The 20,028-nt window shown below is 35.1% G+C and overlaps 1 protein-coding gene across 1 annotated transcript; it reads right to left on the bottom strand.

Moving 5' to 3' along the window:
- Positions 1 to 13,421: 13,421 nt before the first annotated feature.
- On the bottom strand, positions 13,422 to 19,516 carry LOC120345500 (diphosphoinositol polyphosphate phosphohydrolase 1-like). The gene is made up of 2 exons (XM_039414967.2): positions 17,104 to 19,516; positions 13,422 to 16,006 (listed from the first exon to the last, which is right to left on the bottom strand). The coding sequence occupies exon 2, from the start codon at positions 15,964 to 15,966 to the stop codon at positions 15,364 to 15,366; it is 603 nt and encodes a 200-aa protein (XP_039270901.2). The 5' UTR covers positions 15,967 to 16,006; positions 17,104 to 19,516; the 3' UTR covers positions 13,422 to 15,363.
- Positions 19,517 to 20,028: the final 512 nt, after the last annotated feature.

Here is a 20,028-nt window from a genome sequence, read left to right as displayed (position 1 = left end):
TAAACTGTTTAATATTTCGGCACACATAACAACATACAAGATCTAATGAACTTTCAGACTTAAGTAATATTTACCCTCAAGAAAGCGAAAATTAGCAGTATTACTATGACAATTCAGCAGGAAAAAATTGAACAGATAATTGTTCCATGTGCATGAAATTTGGCGGTGGCGAAGATAACCATTAGCGACTAGTCATTATGTCAACCATTTTGCAGAAATTCCCCATGTTGCCAGGCCCACAGTCAGGCAGTATTACAACAGCAGCACATTAATACTCTAACCAGCAGACCACATTCTTACAGAGCCAAGGCCATTACATGATTATAAAATTAATATTATAATTGGCAACCATATAGACTGTAAGACGGCATTTATTTTCTTATCACATTTTTGTTCGGCGTTATTTTTGTATTCTAGCCCTTACTGACTTACGGCAATTAGTTCGCTAGATGCCACTTGTGCGCTTAATAAACAGACTGGATATGATTTACATATTTATCCCGGGGGAGAGGAAAGTCGATAATATAGCTTATAGCTTAACCTGAACCGTATGGTGAAGCACAGCCTCTTGTCTGGCAGTCTGGTTACCATTCCATGTCGGATATGGCAGTATGGGATTAGTTAGTTATTTGTTTTCGGTAGCATGGACTTGATGGTAGTCTTTGGTAGTGCTACAGGGGTGGTGACTCTTCTTAGGCCCTTGGGCCGGGGCCACGGCCCATCTAATTGGGCCACATAGGCCGAGGCCAATCAAGCTATGGGCCGCGGCCCCATCAGGAAATATTCAATTATCTTACCAAAATTTTCAATTTTTAAAAAATATTCAATATTCGAACCAAAAAAAAATCGCGAGATGCCACCAAATTTTCTTCTTACGATGGGCCTTTATATAAAAATAAAGCAAAATACCAAGCTACGGAAAAGGATACTCCTGTGGTATGTGTACCTGGTTAGGACTTAGGGTTAAGACAAAATTTTGTTCAGATTTTTCACATTATACAGTTATAGCCCTAGTTCTATTATTAGTTCGGGGACTGTCTGTGTTAGCCAAGTGAGTAGTCCCTTTACACAACTTGATGGGTCGCGGCCCATCGTCTGATGGACAAAATTTTGTTCAGACTTTTTCACATTATAGTTCTATTATTAGTTCAGGGACTGTCTGTGTTAGCCAAGTGAGTAGTCCCTTTACAGCTTTACACAACTTGATGCCTCGGCCCATCAGGCTATGCGCCGTGGCCCAGGCCCATAGACAGATAGAGAAATAACCACTTCCACTCCTACAGGGGCGGTGACTCCACTTACGGTCAGACGGCCCATGACCCATTGGTCCACTCCACAGAACTGTCAAACACTAGCCCACGCACAGACGTACGCCGTACGGTACCGGTACCGGTACGGTACCGGGTCCGGTATGGAAACTGGATAAATACGTAAATACTATCTTAACTGCACATCGTATGTAAAAAAAACACAAAAACACGTAATAAGCGAGCAGTCGGCACCAGGGTGACTGTGACCCAAAGACCAAAGTGAATATAATGATTTAGTGACACCGGTCGACACATGCTGGACCGGGTGTGTGAGAGTCATGATTCTTAGATTCCGGACTGGTATACCACCCCGGAAGTAAGTTATATTTGATTTATTCATGACCATGTGCGAATAAAACATACATTTACAACAAGAAGCAAAACATGTGAAGGGATAGGAGAGGATTTACATAGTTATCCCGGGGGAGAGGGGGGAGCCAATGACATTAAACAACATGATGCGCAACTCCGGCATTTTTGTCCGAAGATCGTATTCGATAGCACGCTCCAATGCACATACTTGACAAGACGAAAACAAGCGGATGTGTGCTGCTTTCAAGGCGTAGCACGAATGGTGTTCGTGCCTGCTTTGACAGTTGTTGTCGATTTTAATGATATTTTGGAAAGTTAAGGTAAAAAGAAATCGGAAAAACATAAGGTAAATACTATTGTTGTATATCACACCCGGGCATCGCACTGTTAAGTACATGTGGGAAAGCCAGCCTTTGTCAAATACTACGAAGTTATTAATTCAGTACGGTACGTAGTTGCCCCTTTGCCGAAATTACATATTTACTTACCCTTTATGGTTTCAAATAGTTCATGCACCTCCAGTTAGATTTTTTTAATCAGTGAGAATATATACTCATTGTTGATTGCTGCTCATTGTAACATACTATTGCGCATTCACTTTTATTTGCGTATTGAATCAAAGTGTTAACAAGTTCACCTAACATTTCACTCATACCGGTCTATATTGTATAGTCTGATCTCTCAAGTATTTGGAGCCACGACTGCTTGTAATTTTCTGACTAAACCCTTTTATTAGTTGGTTTATATACCAAATTCAGTAAAATATTTTTTACATAAAACATGAGATATTGGATTTATTAGCTTTTCCATTCTAAATCACATAAACTGCTTTATTTAATTTTAACGAAAATTAATAAATCTCCTCTATTTCTTCAGATGTGAAAGTTGTGGACAAACCTGTCTAAGCATTGCGAGACTCCTGCAGCACAAGAGGCAATAGCAGAAATAGTAAGTATATCAATCAAGAAATTAAGCCGACATAAAGCAAAACTTTCAACTTTTCGTCTAATCTCAATTTCCTATTATTTATTCACAGGACAACTATAGCAGAAGGGGAGATATCAGAAGTCTGGCGACATATCAGTGACAGTGTGATTCCAATAAATATAATTAGAGTACTCCATAAATGTTTGCAATAGAAAAACAACCTATGGAGGCATGCAAAGACATTTGACCCTCCGGTAAAGTTGTGTATGGCCCCCACATCCTGCAGGGCTTGAGGAAAATAACTAAAAATTCCAAAGCGTAAGATTGCATAAGCGGTCTTATTTGTGAAAAGGCACAAAACACGCCAGACATACTTAAAACAGCTTTGGAAAATGAGGATTACGGGTAACTCACTGCACCTGTGTTATATTTGGTTCATCAACTTTTGTTAGTACTATAGAAGAAATTCCGGAAGGGGTATAATCATCATTCATGATAAAATACTATCATATATTTTTGGACAACTTCAACCAGGGATCTCAAACTCGCGGCACCAGAGAACTTCCAGTGCCGCCCTCGAACGCTTAACAATAATTGTAATAGTATTTTGGAAGTTTTTTTTTATCTAAATGTAATAGATTTTTCAAACCTTTTAAAGTGAAATTGATTATTCACACAGAAAACAATTTACTGAAAATAGTTTTGGAATATTAATTTTTTTTGTCCACATTTTGACCCAATTAAGAATACACATCAAGCTAGCAAAAGAATACTTGAATAAAACACTTGAGTGATTAAATTAAACGCAAAGTACGTGAAGAAGGCGGCATTTTCGAAGAAAATGGGAGTTGCAATATTTTCTGCTTTTCACAAAATTCTGAAGCACATTGTTTAGTTCGTCATATTTCCATCAATACATTGAAAAAACACAATAAGCTCAGCAGTCAATATGACAAATTCGAAGACCAACTTCGAACAGAAAATTTCCATGTGTTTGTATATTAATATAATTATACAACGACTTAGTTACTAAAAATCAATATCAATAATAATTCAAGCAATCCTATGCCACGCAATGTGGTGCGAAATGTCTTGTCGAAAAAATCTGTCATTTGTTTTTTCACTGATCTATACATGAAATGATAAAAGTAACTTTTTTGCATTACTGGAATTAATTAAACATTCGCAAAGATCCAGATTAACTCGTGATCATGTGGCCTCGTTAGTTGGTACTATAAAATCATTTCAGCCTGGCCTTAGTATGCTGGTGACACAAAAAAGATGCCAAACGTCAGGACATATATAGTTATTAAAACATTGAGTTTATACTGTAGTATTTTTGTCAATTTTAGGTTCATATATTTAGATTAAGTTATTTTAGTGTATGCATTATTCTTTCCTTATCCAAAGCTTGTTCAAAAATGATTTTGATGGTTGTACATAAAATTTTATGATTTTTTATAATAAATACAGTAACTTGCAAATGTTGCAATAATAGTGGAATGCAAATATTAATATGTAATTGCATTTGAAATTGAAGAAAATAATAAAACTTAATCCAACTGTTTAGTTGCATCACAATATATGTCACGACCTAAAACTATCTTAAAAATATCTTTTAACTATACATTATCAAAAACTGTTTGCGGCCCTTTTTACAATTTCCAAAATGCAATGCGGCTCTCGAAAACCCATGAGTTTGACACCACGGATCTATTCTAGACGATTCAAGCATTGCTTTGGGAAATAATATCACTTCAATTAAATTGAAAAAAATCTCGCTATATTAAATACAAAATCGTTGCTATCGTAAAGGTAAACCAATTCAGCCACTCGAAATATATTGGCCTTCACAAAGCAATGGAGGCAAAATTGAGAGTTCATGAGCTATGAACATTTGTTCTTTTCTTTGTCTTGAACTTTTCATACTCCACAGCCCCTAATAATTTTTTTTAATTTTAATTACCATGTGATGGTCATACATATCTTTAACTTGTGTTTTCTGTCATGATGTATTATCTCAATGTGCCAAACTATTAATTAGTGTGCATATTTTGCTTCCAGATGACATAAATGTATTGTCTTGTTTATTACCTCAGCTTGGAGTATTGACAAGAAAAAGGTGCCAGTAAATTAGGCAAAATTTTTTTTAACTCTTTGTTATAATCAGAATTCACAATCAATAGGAATTATAAACAGCCAACAATCAATGAGAAATATATGCGAAATCCCTCATAATAAATTTGTCTAAAATCGGAGGAAGGCAAAAAATATAGGTAGTTTCCATCCACACAAGCATTTCAAGAAGACTTGCTCGAGCCAAACTAATTGAATTCAGCCCTGCATCCTCCTGCATAGAAGATATTATTAATTAGTGGGCTATGAGCTAAATTCAAACAAACCTATCTACGATGCATTATGTACCAGCAATGTTACCTACGATTAACTGAATATGTAATATGTCTAGTAAATTCACCTACAAAAGCATGTTCGATAGGTGCAAACTTTGTGTTATGGAATTGTATCACATCACAGTTTTGTATGACACCCTCTTTAAAGGAAATTTCAATGATTAAGCGCAAACATTAAAATTACAAACTTTGGGATTATCTGCAAAATGTTCCACACAAATCTTTCCGCTATCGCGTTTGTAATCTTCTCTGATAAAAAAAACGTCTATAATGTCCAGAATTGCTCTTTACAGCTTGCCTGCCATTCCAGCTTTCCAAGTGAGCAAAACTTCTTAGATATAGAGATGATTTTGTTTCGTTACAGGCGCAAAAAGGCAGGTACTACACGTAAAAAAGACGCCGAGTAGCAAAAGCGAGCGGAAAACGGACGCGAAAGGCGACGAAAAATATGTGCATTGGAGCGTATCATGAAATACAATCTTTCGCCTGTAGTCTTATGGAGTGACGTCAGAGTTGCCTATCATGTTGTTTAATGTCATTGGGGGAGCCGATAAGACGGCTTGATCATATGGCGAACCAGGGTCGTCAGGTTACCAGTCCAGGTCGGATATGGGATTAGTTAGCCAGTTATTTGTTTTCGAAAGCATGGACTTGGTGGTGGAGGAAGCCGTAACCGACCAGCGATTACGTGAACCACCCTACGGTGGCGAGGAGTCTAGCAATCGTCTCGCACATAATCATCCCCGCATGGGATTCGAACCTGCGAACCCACGCAAGGTAATCAGAGATGCGGTGGCAAGCGTATTCCTGACGCTTAGCACGAGTGCCACACCGCCGAGTTGAGGGAGACACAGAAGATCCCCAAAGGTTATTTAACTGTGAAACCCTATAAAATATTACTGCTATTAAAAAATGAAAATCATGTGGAAAATAAAATAACTGGTTTTGTATGAAATAGACAATATTTGAAGTAGGGATTTTCGAATGTTACGAAGAAGTTATTCGAAATGGGCACAACTGGTGACAAAGATTATTGGACACGTCAGTGGACATTACGATCGTTTCAATATTATGTTGTTGTTGTTCTTTGACACGTTTTTAAAAAGGTGCTTTTCTCTTTGATTACTGGACTAATTGCTTTGAAATTTTCAGTAGTTAAAGATGGAATGTTTTTCTAGAAGGCTATTTATAAATTTTTTAAGTTTTATTAATTTTAAATATTTCTGTGAGATTTGGGATTCGTTTTCATTTTGAACTATGACATCATCAGAATTTGCCACCACGTGGCGATTCCACAAACAAACATGCATATATCAGAGCCATTATATAACGGCTCTGCATATATTGATCACTTGATAATCGAACAGCGAACAGGTTCCGTAGTCAAGCCTGCTGGTAAGTTACCGTACCGTAGTAATTAGTCATGTAATTACTTTTTATACTAACAAAGAGTTGGTGTTTAGGTTTCAACCGTACCACAGTGAATTTCAGCGTAACGTGTCCATATATTTGAGCATAGCTCACTTGTTATTATTAAATGACGGTAAGTTAGAAAATTTTGAGCAAAGAAATTATTATAATTTTTTTTATTGAGCATACACACAACTTGAATATGAGAAATACCTCATAATATTTTTTTTCATCTATTTATTACCCTTGAATGAGATGATTCTTTAATCGTTGACTGAATGTTGTAGGTTAGTTTTCTCTGATTTATGGCGGAATATTTTACCAAATACGAATGCTATTTGTTTTGAGCGATTTTCGTTATTCGAAAATGAGCACCGAGGCATGAAATAAATCTGTTTTGTAACACGCCTTGTGGCATGGCTATGGATGGTTTTTCTAACACTGCTAATTCTAACACTGCTTGTATAAAAGTGAGTTATGAACATGTCGTGATACTGCAAAAAGCATCCTCCAAATTGCCTTGTTTTGGTGGTTTTAGAGCAGTTTTATTACCTCCTCTTCAACTGATAACGACATATTTCAGATGAGAATATATAAGACTATTACAAACAATTTACAATGCATCGATTGGATTACGTCGAGAATTCAGAGTTCACAGAAATTTTTGTAGTAATAGCCTTCTAAAGAAAATTACAATCTTTAAAGACTGAAAATTTCAAAGCAATTGGTCTAGTAGTTAATAAGAAAAGCGATTATTTCACAACAACAAGGATACGAAATGACAAAACGATCCATAGGTGTGCCCAATAACTCATCGTGTACAATACCATCTAACGCTTTCCCAATGTTAACAATCCAGATGGTAATGCATATGGGAGCAACCAGGGCCGGATTTAGACGATCAGTGTCCCTCCTTCAGCAATGACATCATCAAAAATCAATGTTTCAATATGACGTTATAATATATTTAAGACATTATTACCGGTATGTTATAAATAAATTCAAATTGCGTGTACACGAAAGCTAATCGCCTAAGTGGATTGGATCGTATGTCAAAAATATTTAAAAACATAACAGTTCCTAACTGCAGGCTTGTGCACGGGACATATTTTTGTGTCCCATCACATAGCAATTTATGTCTGTCTCAATCTATCCCATCCCATGGGATTCCCATCGGAATCCAATTCAATAAAAATGATAAAAGTTTGAAAACTTATATTCAGTGGCATCCAGGGGAGGTCGCACATGTGGCGCTTCCTCCGAATAGGGTTCCATTACATTTGAACCCACGTACATTTGAACCCATGACAATTGCACCTGTATGCTATTGCACCTATGGAATTTTTTTTGTTTCACGGATAGTTAAACCCATACTAACCCTAACCCATGGGTTTTAGCACCCGCATATAGATTGAACCCGTGGATATACGCATGGGTTCAAATGTACATGGGTTCAAATGTGCATGGGTTCAAATGTACGGTCACCTCCGAATAGAAATGTAAGGGACAGTTATGGGTAAATTTGCGCTGAACGAATCGCGGAAATTCTACCGGCGCACTGTTGCTTTTTCTCAACACCGAGAGGGATGGAGGGCTCGGTGCACGTCCCCACCGACAGAACTAATTAGATGTTTATCGTCAAAGCGAGAGAGCCTTCAATTGTTCGAAGGTGACTTGATTGACAGATACCCGCCCCCAAATCACAAATCACCCCTTCGAAACAAATATTATTCAACCTTAGCCAGCATCTCCGATCGGTGAATGTTTTACATTAGCACTTACTACTAATTACTAAAGTAAGTCAAAGCCGAATCTTATTCCTAGCTAGGTCAATTGTTCAGGTGCGCCACTTCGGCGATAGTAGACTGCTGACACAATACCTTGTTCTGAGCTTGTCGAAAAATATGCTGAATCTTCTTCAATGAGTCAACCATATGACGGAGATAATTTGCAATTCGACTCCGAAAAAATGATATACTGTACCTGTTTCAAATTTTCATTCAAATATTTTAGTATTATTGTTCCAATGCTACGAAAAAGATTTGCTCCACACGATTGCAGCGTAATGGTAGTGTAACGTGATAACTGTAATGATAATAAATCAATCACTAAACTAAAAATTCCCATGTGAACCGCACATCTCAAATTTAAAATACCAGGAACAACCATTTATGAGACCAGTTACACTTGACTTGTTGGTTTGTAGTGAATGATGGAGTAGGTATTTTATCACACGTTACCAACATGTTGGTCCCTACTATCCAGCACCGAGTATGATTGAAAATTAATTTCTAAAGTGAATTTTGGGACTACTTTTTAGTAGTCGCTGACAAGTAGACCGAATGGTCATCTCGCGGTTATCCTGCCATTCGGTACAAATATTTTTTGATTTTTAATGTTTTCATTTCGTTATATTTTACCGGAATGACTAATAAAAAACGATTTGATTGATCGATTGATTGTCCACATCCTAAACACAATCCGAAATGAAAAGCAAAATAACCAGGGACTTGATTATTCAAGTTGAGTAACATATGGTGGGGCGTTTTATTTGGAATTCGTAAATGCTAGATAACTCAATTAATACATTAGATATCAAGTGAGAAATTTATTGGCCGTTTGGCAACCATCGGTTATTTTAACACATGTTGCCCTCTCAATATGACGTTGAGTAGCGACTTAAACATTTCGAGTTCAAGTAACAAGTATCACCATCAATAAATCGCAATATTCTAGGAATGAATACTTGGAAATCAAGAAAACTTATGAAAAAATGATATTAGCCAAAAAGCATTCTTACTACAGATCGCTCTTGAGTAAAACTAAAAACGATCCGAGAAAATCGTGGCAAACAATGAATACCCTGCTAGGTCGATGCAAATCTAAACTGTCAAAAGTATTTGTTGTGGGAAATAAGGAAATGTGTGATCCTGTATTGATAGCCGATCATTTCAATGAACATTTTTCTACGATAGGAAAGCGAATGTCTGACAAATTCACTAATGATATTGACGGTAACTTCATGAAATATATACATGGGCAAATCAAGTAACTCTTCGATGTTTTTATCACCCGTAACAGCCACAGAAATACAAGCTAATATTCGAGCTTTTAGACCTAAAACCAGCTATGGGCTTGATGGAATCACTATTAAGGTTATCAGAGCAATGCCGTGGAACTGCATGCTCTCTCTAGCTCATGTTTTTAATCTTTCTTTGCAATCGGGACAATTTATTGATGAATTTAAAATCGCCAAAGTTGTACCGCTTCACAAAGGCGGAGACATGAAAAATGTCAAAAACTATAAACCTATTAGCTTACTGCCTTATTTTTCAAAAATTTTAGAAAAAGTGATGTACAATAGATTAGTTAACTTTTTAGAACAAAAGAGTTTTTTCTACCATCAACAATTTGGTTTTCGCAAGGGACATACAACTTTGCAGGCTACGTCTCTACTTACAAGTAAAATACTGGGTGGATTTGAAAAAGGCCTTTATACTCTCGGACTATTTCTTGACCTATCGAAAGCTTTTGATTGCATTGACCATCATATCTTGCTTTCCAAACTCTACCACATAGGTGTTAGAGGCCACTGCCTTTCGTGGTTCCGCAATTACTTGGCTGATCGCAAACAAGTGTTAGTTTATGACGGGCACTCTTCAAGTAAATGCTGCGACTTAACAATTGGGGCCCCTCAAGGGTCACTTATGGGGCCTATATTTTTCTTAATTATGATTAATGACTTTCCTAAGTCACTCAAGAACTCCGATGCTATCCTATTCGCTGACGACACCACCCCTTTCCTACAAGGGAAAAATTTACCAGACCTTATTGAAAAAGCTAATGCTGACAGCTGACCTTACTAATATTCAATCTTGGCTAACTGCAAACAAACTAACAGTAAATGCGGAAAAGAACCAAGTACATGATTTTCAGTGCACCTAGACAAAAACTACCCATCCTCAACGATGAGCTAATTCTGCAGTCCAAGTGCATCCAAAGAGTAAACCAAATTCATTTCCTGGGTGTTTTACTCGATGACAAATTGTCATGGAAATACCACTCACAATTGGTACTATCTAAAATAAGGACAGCACTCGGAGCTATTTCAAAAGTCAATAAAAACCTTAATAAGTCATGCCTGTTATTACATTATGTTATTACATTATACCACTCATTGATAGAAAGTCATATACGATATTGCATACTACTTGGATGCATCGTCAAAAAGGTATTACAGCAAAAATTCAAAGTGTCTGTAATCACATTTTGAGAATGACTTTTGGTAGGGGTCGGAGAGGTAGTGTCGCAGATTTGTTCAAAAGTGAAAAACTACTACGTGTTTAAGATTTACTAATACTTGAGATTTGCACATTGATGTTTTTATCTTCTACTGATCAACTCCCTAGTTGCTTCGATCGTGTTTTCGTAAATAATAATATTCGAAATAGCTTTCGTGCAGTAAGGACATTCTACTCTCCAGGCATTATTTTTTAGATAGAAAGGGCCTTTTGATGATTGGTGAAAAAAAGTTGAGAAAAGACTGGCAGATGAAAAATATCTCCGTTTGACCAATGACATTTAACAATATTGTTATATGTCATTGGTTTGACTAACTATGTCATCGTGGATGCAACCAACTCCCATTGCTCAGGAAACAAGTCTCGGGCAACCCACTGATCTATTGTCTCTAGTACCTGCATATTTTCATGGTTTATTAGCTTTGTACAGTTACTTCGTTGGATCGTCGCTAATGAAAAGATCATCTTATACAAATTTAAATTTATCATGCCGAGACGTGGTGACAATAAATTCCACAAAATAGCACCTACGAAATTGACCTGCATTTTATGCCAGACTCTATTGTTCTCATTTCTTTTGTCGCATACAACTTATGATTAACAACTGTGTGAAAGAACTGTGTCAAAGAATTTTTACATATGTCGTTTATTGTTTACCTTCTTAGAACCTAATCTTTTTGTGTCGTGGTCCCACCCAACGTTGGTTTTTGGCAAGTTCATGTCTCGAACAAATTTTTACTTGTTTCGTACAATCTTTTGTAAAAAACAAAAAAAAATGCGATTTATACTCTATTCCAGCGGTTCCCAAACTATGGGTCGCAACCCACTGGTGTCTTAGTGGGTCGTGAAAAGATGTAGAAAGCTTTGGATAATTATACTGGTTATTAGGATCGGTAGCGACTGGAATACGTAAATCTTCAAAATAACAAAAGAAATTAAATTTAATTTAAATTCTAATCTGTGAAAGTTTCCTTTTTACGATCTTTTCAAAGGAACAAAAGTTTGCTACACAAAAAATGACCATGTGGCTTTTTTACGCATAGCAGTTTTGTACACCGTACAGCACTTCTTACCGTGTTTTCCCGAAATTTAGACAGGATTTAAATTTATTTTCTTTTGAAGAATATTACTATGGTTGTTTTTGGAAGAGGTCTTTTGTGTTCATTTATCAAAAATAAAATCACATTTAGGGATGGGCAATGTAGAATAATTTACTATTCTAGAATAGTTAAATCGAATCCAGAATACTATTCTATTTTCATACTTATTCAAATAGTGGGAATTTTCCTGATTGCTGGATTTAGATGTCAAAAAATTATAAATGTATTACTATAAATGTATTATTTATTTGGAAATGTCCGCAACATTGGATTTGATACCAAACAGGCATTTCCCAGGACAATGAAATCTAAGAATATTACAATATTTTTGCTTTCAATTGTTCCAAATGTATGTAATCTCTAAATACTGATATGCTAAATTAAGACACGCTTCAAACAATTTAATAGTAAGCGGTTAAATACAAAAATAGATATGGAACGGCATTAAATTATTATTAACGTTAGAGTGCCGAGTGTACTAAAACACACTCACTGAGAATCAATTAGATGCAGGACCAGCGTGTGGCCACTGCAACCTATGCGACCGGGGTAAAATATTAAATTTAACCACTATCAAAAAAATCAACTTTTTATTCTGTGCGATCAAGACGTGCAAAACAAGGTTCCCGTAAACGCGATTTCGTAGTTAGTTAATATCATCTAAAGACGAATTCATTTAGTATTATTATCGTTACCTGTCATTATCTACCCAGACTTGGCCCTACTCGAACTCAATACGTAACTAAGTTCGCCAGATGTGGCATCTTTTTCTAAATTTATCGGCGAATAAAATTACTACAGACACTCGATCAAACGTGCGTCTATCTTGAACGATAGAAACGGACCGAAAAATATGTAATCTTTTGAGAGTGAAATTTAAATGCGACAGATCGTCATGTTTTGTGATATAACTTTGTATTTCGGAAACTGGTGTAATAAAAGTAATAAAATTATTCCTAAATAATATTTGATTTAAATTAATCGCAAGTAATGTCATAACATTTCACGCCTGGCTTTTGGTTTACATGCATCATTTTCTGGGGAAAACTCGCCGGTCGCGGAAAATCATTTACATTAATGTAAAATGAAGCAAGGCACGCCTGTAAACAATTGAAGATTGTTGCAATCATATTATCGGAATATCGCCAGTAAGTCGACACAAGTACTTATTATTACTAAACCCTAGCTAGATAGCAAAGCAGGAAAACGCAAAAAAACGGTGCAATAACGAGTCTTCGTCGCAAGGTGTACGCAGCAGTCCTAAACTGCAGTTATACTTGTTGGGGTGCATGTCCACATCTGTGTCTTAGGCCAGTAAGGTCTTGCACATGTATCCCGTCTCTTTTATACCGTTTAACTATTATGCAGATACTGTTACATTTTTGAGGCAAATAAACATACATCACTATATAATAAAATCTGCCCCAAACAACCTGAAATTGACTTAATAATTTTTCCAGAGGCACTGCAAGTTCAGGTTACAGCTATATGATGGCAAATAATTCAGTAATAACTACAAATTAAAAGATTAAGATATAGCGTTTTGCTGACGTCAACAACTACAGCAAGTGTTTGAATTTAATATACCTTCTAATGTGAAGCTGTCTAATTAAATGATGGTGGCAAATATCAAGTCAACAAACGACACCGTCAACAAATTAAACTTTATGTTCAATACAATAACAATTAGGCGGAATAATGCAAATTAATTCTAATCATGTTACAACGAATATACCCCCATAAAAAGGAGAACAAGTAATACCTTGATTCCAGAATGTAGAAACTAAATGGATTCATTTCGAAAATATTTTCAAAAATCCATGCTCTCTGTAGAACCAATGAGATACAATTGGTACATCAACGATGCATTATATTGGTCAGCTCAGTTGCGATTAACCTCATTACGCCGTTTATTTTTCCATATGTATGCAGTATTCGCGGTATGATAAAATTGTGGCAATATTAAATTCTTGCCATACCAAATACCGGAGGAAAGCTAAAAGATGAGATTCCTTCCTAATGAGCAGTAACAAATCCATAGAGTGGCTTGATAAGTTAAAGTAGTTAAACTATTGCCAGATGATATGGTACATTATTAGATATAGCCTACTTATTTCTTCATATAAATGTAATTACGCTCCGTCAACATTTTGAATCGACATGTAGGTGGAATATACCAATCGACCTTTATTGACACCATTGGTTTGAACAGGTGTGCCATGATCCAATCAGTGTGAAATGAGCACCCATATTAGTAATACTAAATGGCCTCCAAGTAATAGTGTGGGTGGGGCGAATAGAAACCAAGAGTGTTCATTAATTATAAACCTGTTAGTTAATTATTAACCTAATAGCGGTAGATCGGCCTTTCCGCGGTGATAAATTCTATTATATTCAAGTGGCTTCTGCCCCGAAGGTTTATATTTCATATATCATTAATACCGTACATCTAAATGTAGGCTTTTCGTTCAGTCCCACAATTCACACTTACACCTTGTAAAATGAAACCAAATCATAGAATTGAAAATTCTCAATACTTTATACTTTGCTGGTACTACATAGTGCAGAATGATTTGCAACAACATAAACAGCATATCAGCAACTTTTGTTATTACATTAAAAAAAGTATTCAGGCTGATTTTAGGTCAACAAGTTTGTACATGATAACGATTTTAAACTACACAAGAGATTGTAACAATTAACTGAGTCATACATTATAATACATTGGCAGAAATAACATGAAAGGTGGTATGTGATTTTAATATACTGAAACGGATCAAAGAAGAGAATTCAAATTACAAAAAATATCTTCACATTTATAAGACACTTGAATAAAACTCACACGACTCTATTCGATGCAGATACCTCAGGTATATCATATTTTTAATCATATACAGCAGTGAGAGAACAGTAAGATACATTCACAGAAGCTGTTGAAGCAATAGCGACAGGATATTTTTTATATCAAAACTACATATGGCAATGAAAGTTGCCATAATAAAATTTACCTGCAATGCCTCTAACAGAAAAAAAATGAATATAGCCTAACTATAAATAGCCATCAATACATTTACTCTCTTTTTATTAATGTAATCAGGAATTATGAAATTATTCCTGTATTTTCAGGAGACATATCCCAAACAATTGCTCCAATCCTGATTGCTAACAGATTTGGGAAAGAAATATATTAAATTGGATATATTTCATTTTAATATGTGCACAATTGGTAGTGAAACTCTAGATAACATATTAGAGTAATTTTGAAGTTGTAATTGGCAAAATTTATCTTAAGTACAATAAAACAAATTTTGGGTCAGGTGGGTGGTCATCTTGGGTCAAGATCACATGAATTATCATCAATATAAATCTATATTATTTTTTCAAACAGCATGGCATTGATTCACATTTTAGGCCTTATCATATACAGCCATGAATGACTCGCATTATCAATCATGTTCTATGTCATAATATGTTTGCTCATAGTCCTATTATGCATGTGTGAAACCATGGTCACAATGCTGAAAAGAGAAAAAAACAATGTAATATAGAAAAATAGGCGTCTTGTCAATAAACATAGAATATAGAATAACAATTATTGCACAGGAACATTTGTTGAATCTGTATTTAATGTCATGTTATTATATGTAATGTGACATGCATGATCACATTTTGTTAAATCTTTATCACATTCACAGTTTAATAAATGAGCTTCATCTATATTTTGAAATGAATCATTTGTGAGACTCAAATCGGCAGTTTGTCGTTTCATGTAAGTTCTGATATATGCCATTTGCACTGGTTTATGTACCTGAAGTTGAGCGCAAGCATCATCAAGTGTAAACCACTTCCTCATACGACCAATGTTCTTAGCATCGTCATATTCATCATTTAGGCTTTCTACTAATACAACATATACGTAAGTTCTGGTTTTCCGTGCACTGTTTTCAAAGATATCCAGCAATTCCAATATTTTACCATTGACACCAGCTTCTTCGTGAGCTTCTCTCAGTGCAGCAGTTGATGGACCTTCGCCTGGGTCTAATCCACCACCAGGAACTATCCAAAGGTGGGAGTGTCTGCTACTCGTGACCAGTAAAATTTCAATTTTTTCCTTTGAACGCAAACACAAACATGCAGCCCGGCGACGAAGGCCATCCTTGTCATATGTTCTTGTCTGATCCAGCTTTAATTTCATTTCATCCACATACACAAGTATATCAGAGATAAATTAATTTCTGGAAACAATAAATTTTATAAATCAATTGCACAACAAGTCAACAACAGATAATTATCCAAAATAGATTTACCGCACCAGCTCTTTACAATAAACAAAAAACAGCACTACTCTGAAGTCACGAGACTTAAAACATCCAACTGCTTAAAGAGAAATATTACAGTTCTTTTGTAAAAGCCACAGTATGCATAAATAACTTTGGGTTGTACGCTTTTGACATAATAAAGCACACACATTTGATACTAAGATTAAAAATCATTCCATTAATGTCATAAAGTACCACAGAATTCAAGCAACACACCCAAAGTATACACATATTTTATCACTACAAATATTTGTACAAAAAGTCAATATCAATTTGTGTGCCTTTATGTATTCAAGAGGTACTGGTCAGAACAGGCAAGGATATATATGTAGTACGGCACTTTATCTGCAAACTAGCCTGTGAATTCAATAGCATATATTACCTATAACATTAAAAATGCCAGTGGTGCAATATATCCTAACCTATACTATATATTTTTAATATAAAGTAGGGAAAGATCAATTGACCTCATTAGGTTAGATGTTGTGTGCATACCTCCTTGTGCTAATATATTTTATACACAGATGACAAACAACATGAATGAATCACCAACCCACATAATAAAAACATGGCCATGACATGTAGAAGGTTTTGAAATAAGCGATACATTGGAAATTAAATCAAGGAAATTGAATTGGCAGAGCAGTTAAAGAATCATACAAAACACCTAACTACGTAAAAAGGCCAATTTCTTCAATTGTATAAATTCATGGTTTTAAAATATTTCAAACTATTGTAATCCGTAAACATGACACCTTTAACCAATAAAAATGAGTGCTCAAAACGGGTATCTAATCAATAGGGATAACATACTGTAAATACTGTAAGGAGATTATTTATTAAATATAGGTTAATTAAACATAGACTCATCCAAACATACTACAAAATTACACCTTTCCGAAAGTGTCGCGCAACAAAATAACAATTGATAACCTAGTGTGTAAGTCAAACCAAAGTCAAGAGTGATAAAACCTGAATAAACAATAGGCAAGAGTTTGGAGAAGAGTACTTACTACTTATTTCCTGCGTTAAGGTTGACGTTACCATACCACACCTACATATTACAATCTAAATGTAAAGGCAGAATTGGATAACAATTATCAAAAGTTATGTGCCTATAAATCTTAAGAAAAAAATCTTCATTTATGCAAAAAATTAAACTAAATGCAAATGCAATGTAAAAATACAGTCTAGTAAGGTGAATAAATTAGGAGCACTAGGCATAAGAAAAACATCCTTCGTTAATTTAAATTGGTGAAGATAATACAACCTCATTATCAAACAAAAATAAATATAAAAACGAAGAGCTCAATATGATATGTCTATGCCAAATATTCTAAATCTAACTCAATTCACACTCAACAAAGAATTATTTCATAAAATTATGATCCTACACAGCTAAGACTACACAATTGCTTGGGAAAATTACTAATACCTTCAAACCAAAATTGAAACAATCACATTATCTAATTATACAAAGAAGGTAGCTTTTACAAATAAACTGAAATTTATGTTAGACTAAAATTGATTACACAAGTACTAAATATTCACTTGGGTGCCATTTTGAAGATTGACAGTGAACATAGAAGACTTCAAACTTTTCTTAAAAGTAAATTAACCTGATTAGTAGATACATTATTTATGATTAACAAAAAAAAAATCTTTAGAGACTTAGCTTTAAATGTGATAATATTGCCATGTTGCAATTGTCTATGAATAATCCAAAAGAATGACCAGGAAGGCAATAAAATACATTCAGTTTAACAATGTTGACTTGCAATACAACATAACAACTTTTTATAAGAAATGTCATTACTTGTGAACAAAGAACCAATAACCAAGATTAGATTCATGTCCCCCAGGAAATCTTCAGGTGAATTGCCAGGGGAATTTCCCTTGGATAATACCACAGTAACTAGTTAAGACAAAATCAATATTTATGCCCCAGAGGCGAAAATCACATGTCTGGAATAGACGGCAATTTGGTGATCTTATTTCAATAACAAATCATGAAACAAAATAAAAATATAAAAAAGATATTCATGGTGAAAAATAAGCAAGCTTGAATTCAGTATTCAAAGCTCGCATGTTTTTAATTAATTTTATTTTGATAATTTGAATAGCATCTACAGACTTTCTAATCATGCCAGAACCTCAATTGTGCTTGTGTAATTAATCCAGGTAATAAAAACATTAATAGTCCCGGTAATTACTGAATTACAAACTATTAAATTTAATGTCATTCATCACATACTCATTTTATAATTCAATATCTTTATATAAGTGAGAAAGTAAGTGTTTATTTCTATTTCAATATATGATATATTTCCCAAATACTAAATGGCAGTCAGTTTTGGGAAAATATATAATTAAACAGAGAAATAAAAATTGGAAAAATTTTCAGTTCTTGTTAATGAATTAACGAAAAAAATATAACTAAATTTGTAGCAAGGCTTTAAGAGCGCCTACTAACGAGCTAAGCTAAGTGCTTACCATTTTAATAACTAAATTATCCCTGATCTCATCATAAATATAACTTGAAAAATAGCAAGCAAAAAAAATTGGTTTTTATCCATTCTGAGGTACAAAGGGCAAAAATCATACATTTTTAAATGTAGGATTGACAACATAATAAGCTCCTTAAATTGTCATCCCTGAAATAGTTTTTAGTAAAATTTGACAATTGTAAAAAGGTCAGGAATAAATCCAGGTGACGCCATTGACTGATTGAGTACGCCAAAGTTCACGCCTTAACCATCATATTGCTGGTGGCAATATTTATTTATTCCATTTTTGAGGTGTTTTTACAGAATCACTCTGAACGAAGCCCTAAACAAGCAGCTAGGAGCTAATAGTTTCGGTAAAGCCTGAATCCTTCCGATTAAGCAATATTTACCAGCATCATCACACCTTGGCCAGAGGTATTTAAGAGATAATACCAACATACAGACATACGTGGATGCATTTAAAATTGATTGTTTCTGTTTTAGTTCCAAGTGGTTTATATTCAGATTAATTGTTTATCGGTCAACACCCCATTCTTCCATTACCCAAATTAAATTAAATCCTTCTCATGAGTTGGCAGTTGACGCAATTAACTGGCTACCATGTACCGATGTATGCGTGGAAGATGAGAAGAATGAACCAGTCCAAAAACAGAAAAGTCAGCTAGATCTCAAGACTGCAAGAAGTGGAATCTTTAACTACTCAACTATTTGAAATGAAATACTGAAAGGCTTAAATAATCAAAATGGCAAACTTCGAAAGCAAAACCAAACATCACAACTACCGGTACTGAACTATTATCCATGCATGGCTCGAGAACCCGTCGGATTGATTTACAGCAAAGTCAAATACGGTATTACATAGCCAAGCAACAAACAACATCACCCCAATTTCAGATTTTTTTTTCAATGCCAAATACCGGTACTGAAATAACGCATCAAAGCTCTGACGTTCGTACGGGTACGGTACCGGTACCTACCGGTTCCATCATTAGGCATTTTATCCTTCCTACAGATAGACTACGGTATATCTTTGAATTCTATCCAAACAAGACGTCTAAAATAGACCACTGAAATCAAAAAAATAGCAGAACGCGATGCCAGGATTTAACAAAGGTGTGTGAACTGGTTCACGCAAGCAAATCGAAGTCTCTTATAGGCTAGCAGAACGCTAAACTGTCAAACTTTTCTGTCTGTCACCCACCATACTGCTATAAGAGAGTTGAAACACGTTACCGATATCTTGATATTAAACAGTCTCCACAGAGGTTCAAGACAGTCAAGAGTTGAAATCTTCCGCTACTGAAGCGCACAAACACGTAACGACCCATATGACGTATACCAATATCTGAATATATCATATACAGTACTATACCGTATTATTACCATAAGTCACAGAATCACATTCTGAGCACGCGTGTTAAACGTGATACC

The sequence above is a fragment of the Styela clava genome, chromosome 8, assembly GCF_964204865.1.
Source record: "Styela clava chromosome 8, kaStyClav1.hap1.2, whole genome shotgun sequence".
In the NCBI taxonomy this organism is placed as follows: Eukaryota; Metazoa; Chordata; class Ascidiacea; order Stolidobranchia; family Styelidae; genus Styela; species Styela clava.
Note: the sequence above shows the minus strand (reverse complement) of the source record. Positions and strands in the feature narration are given on the sequence as shown.

Excerpts from the sequence above, each read along its gene's own strand:
- LOC120345500 (XM_039414967.2), bottom strand. The coding sequence starts at position 15,966 with ATGAAATTAAAGCTGGATCAGACAAGAACATATGACAAGGATGGCCTT.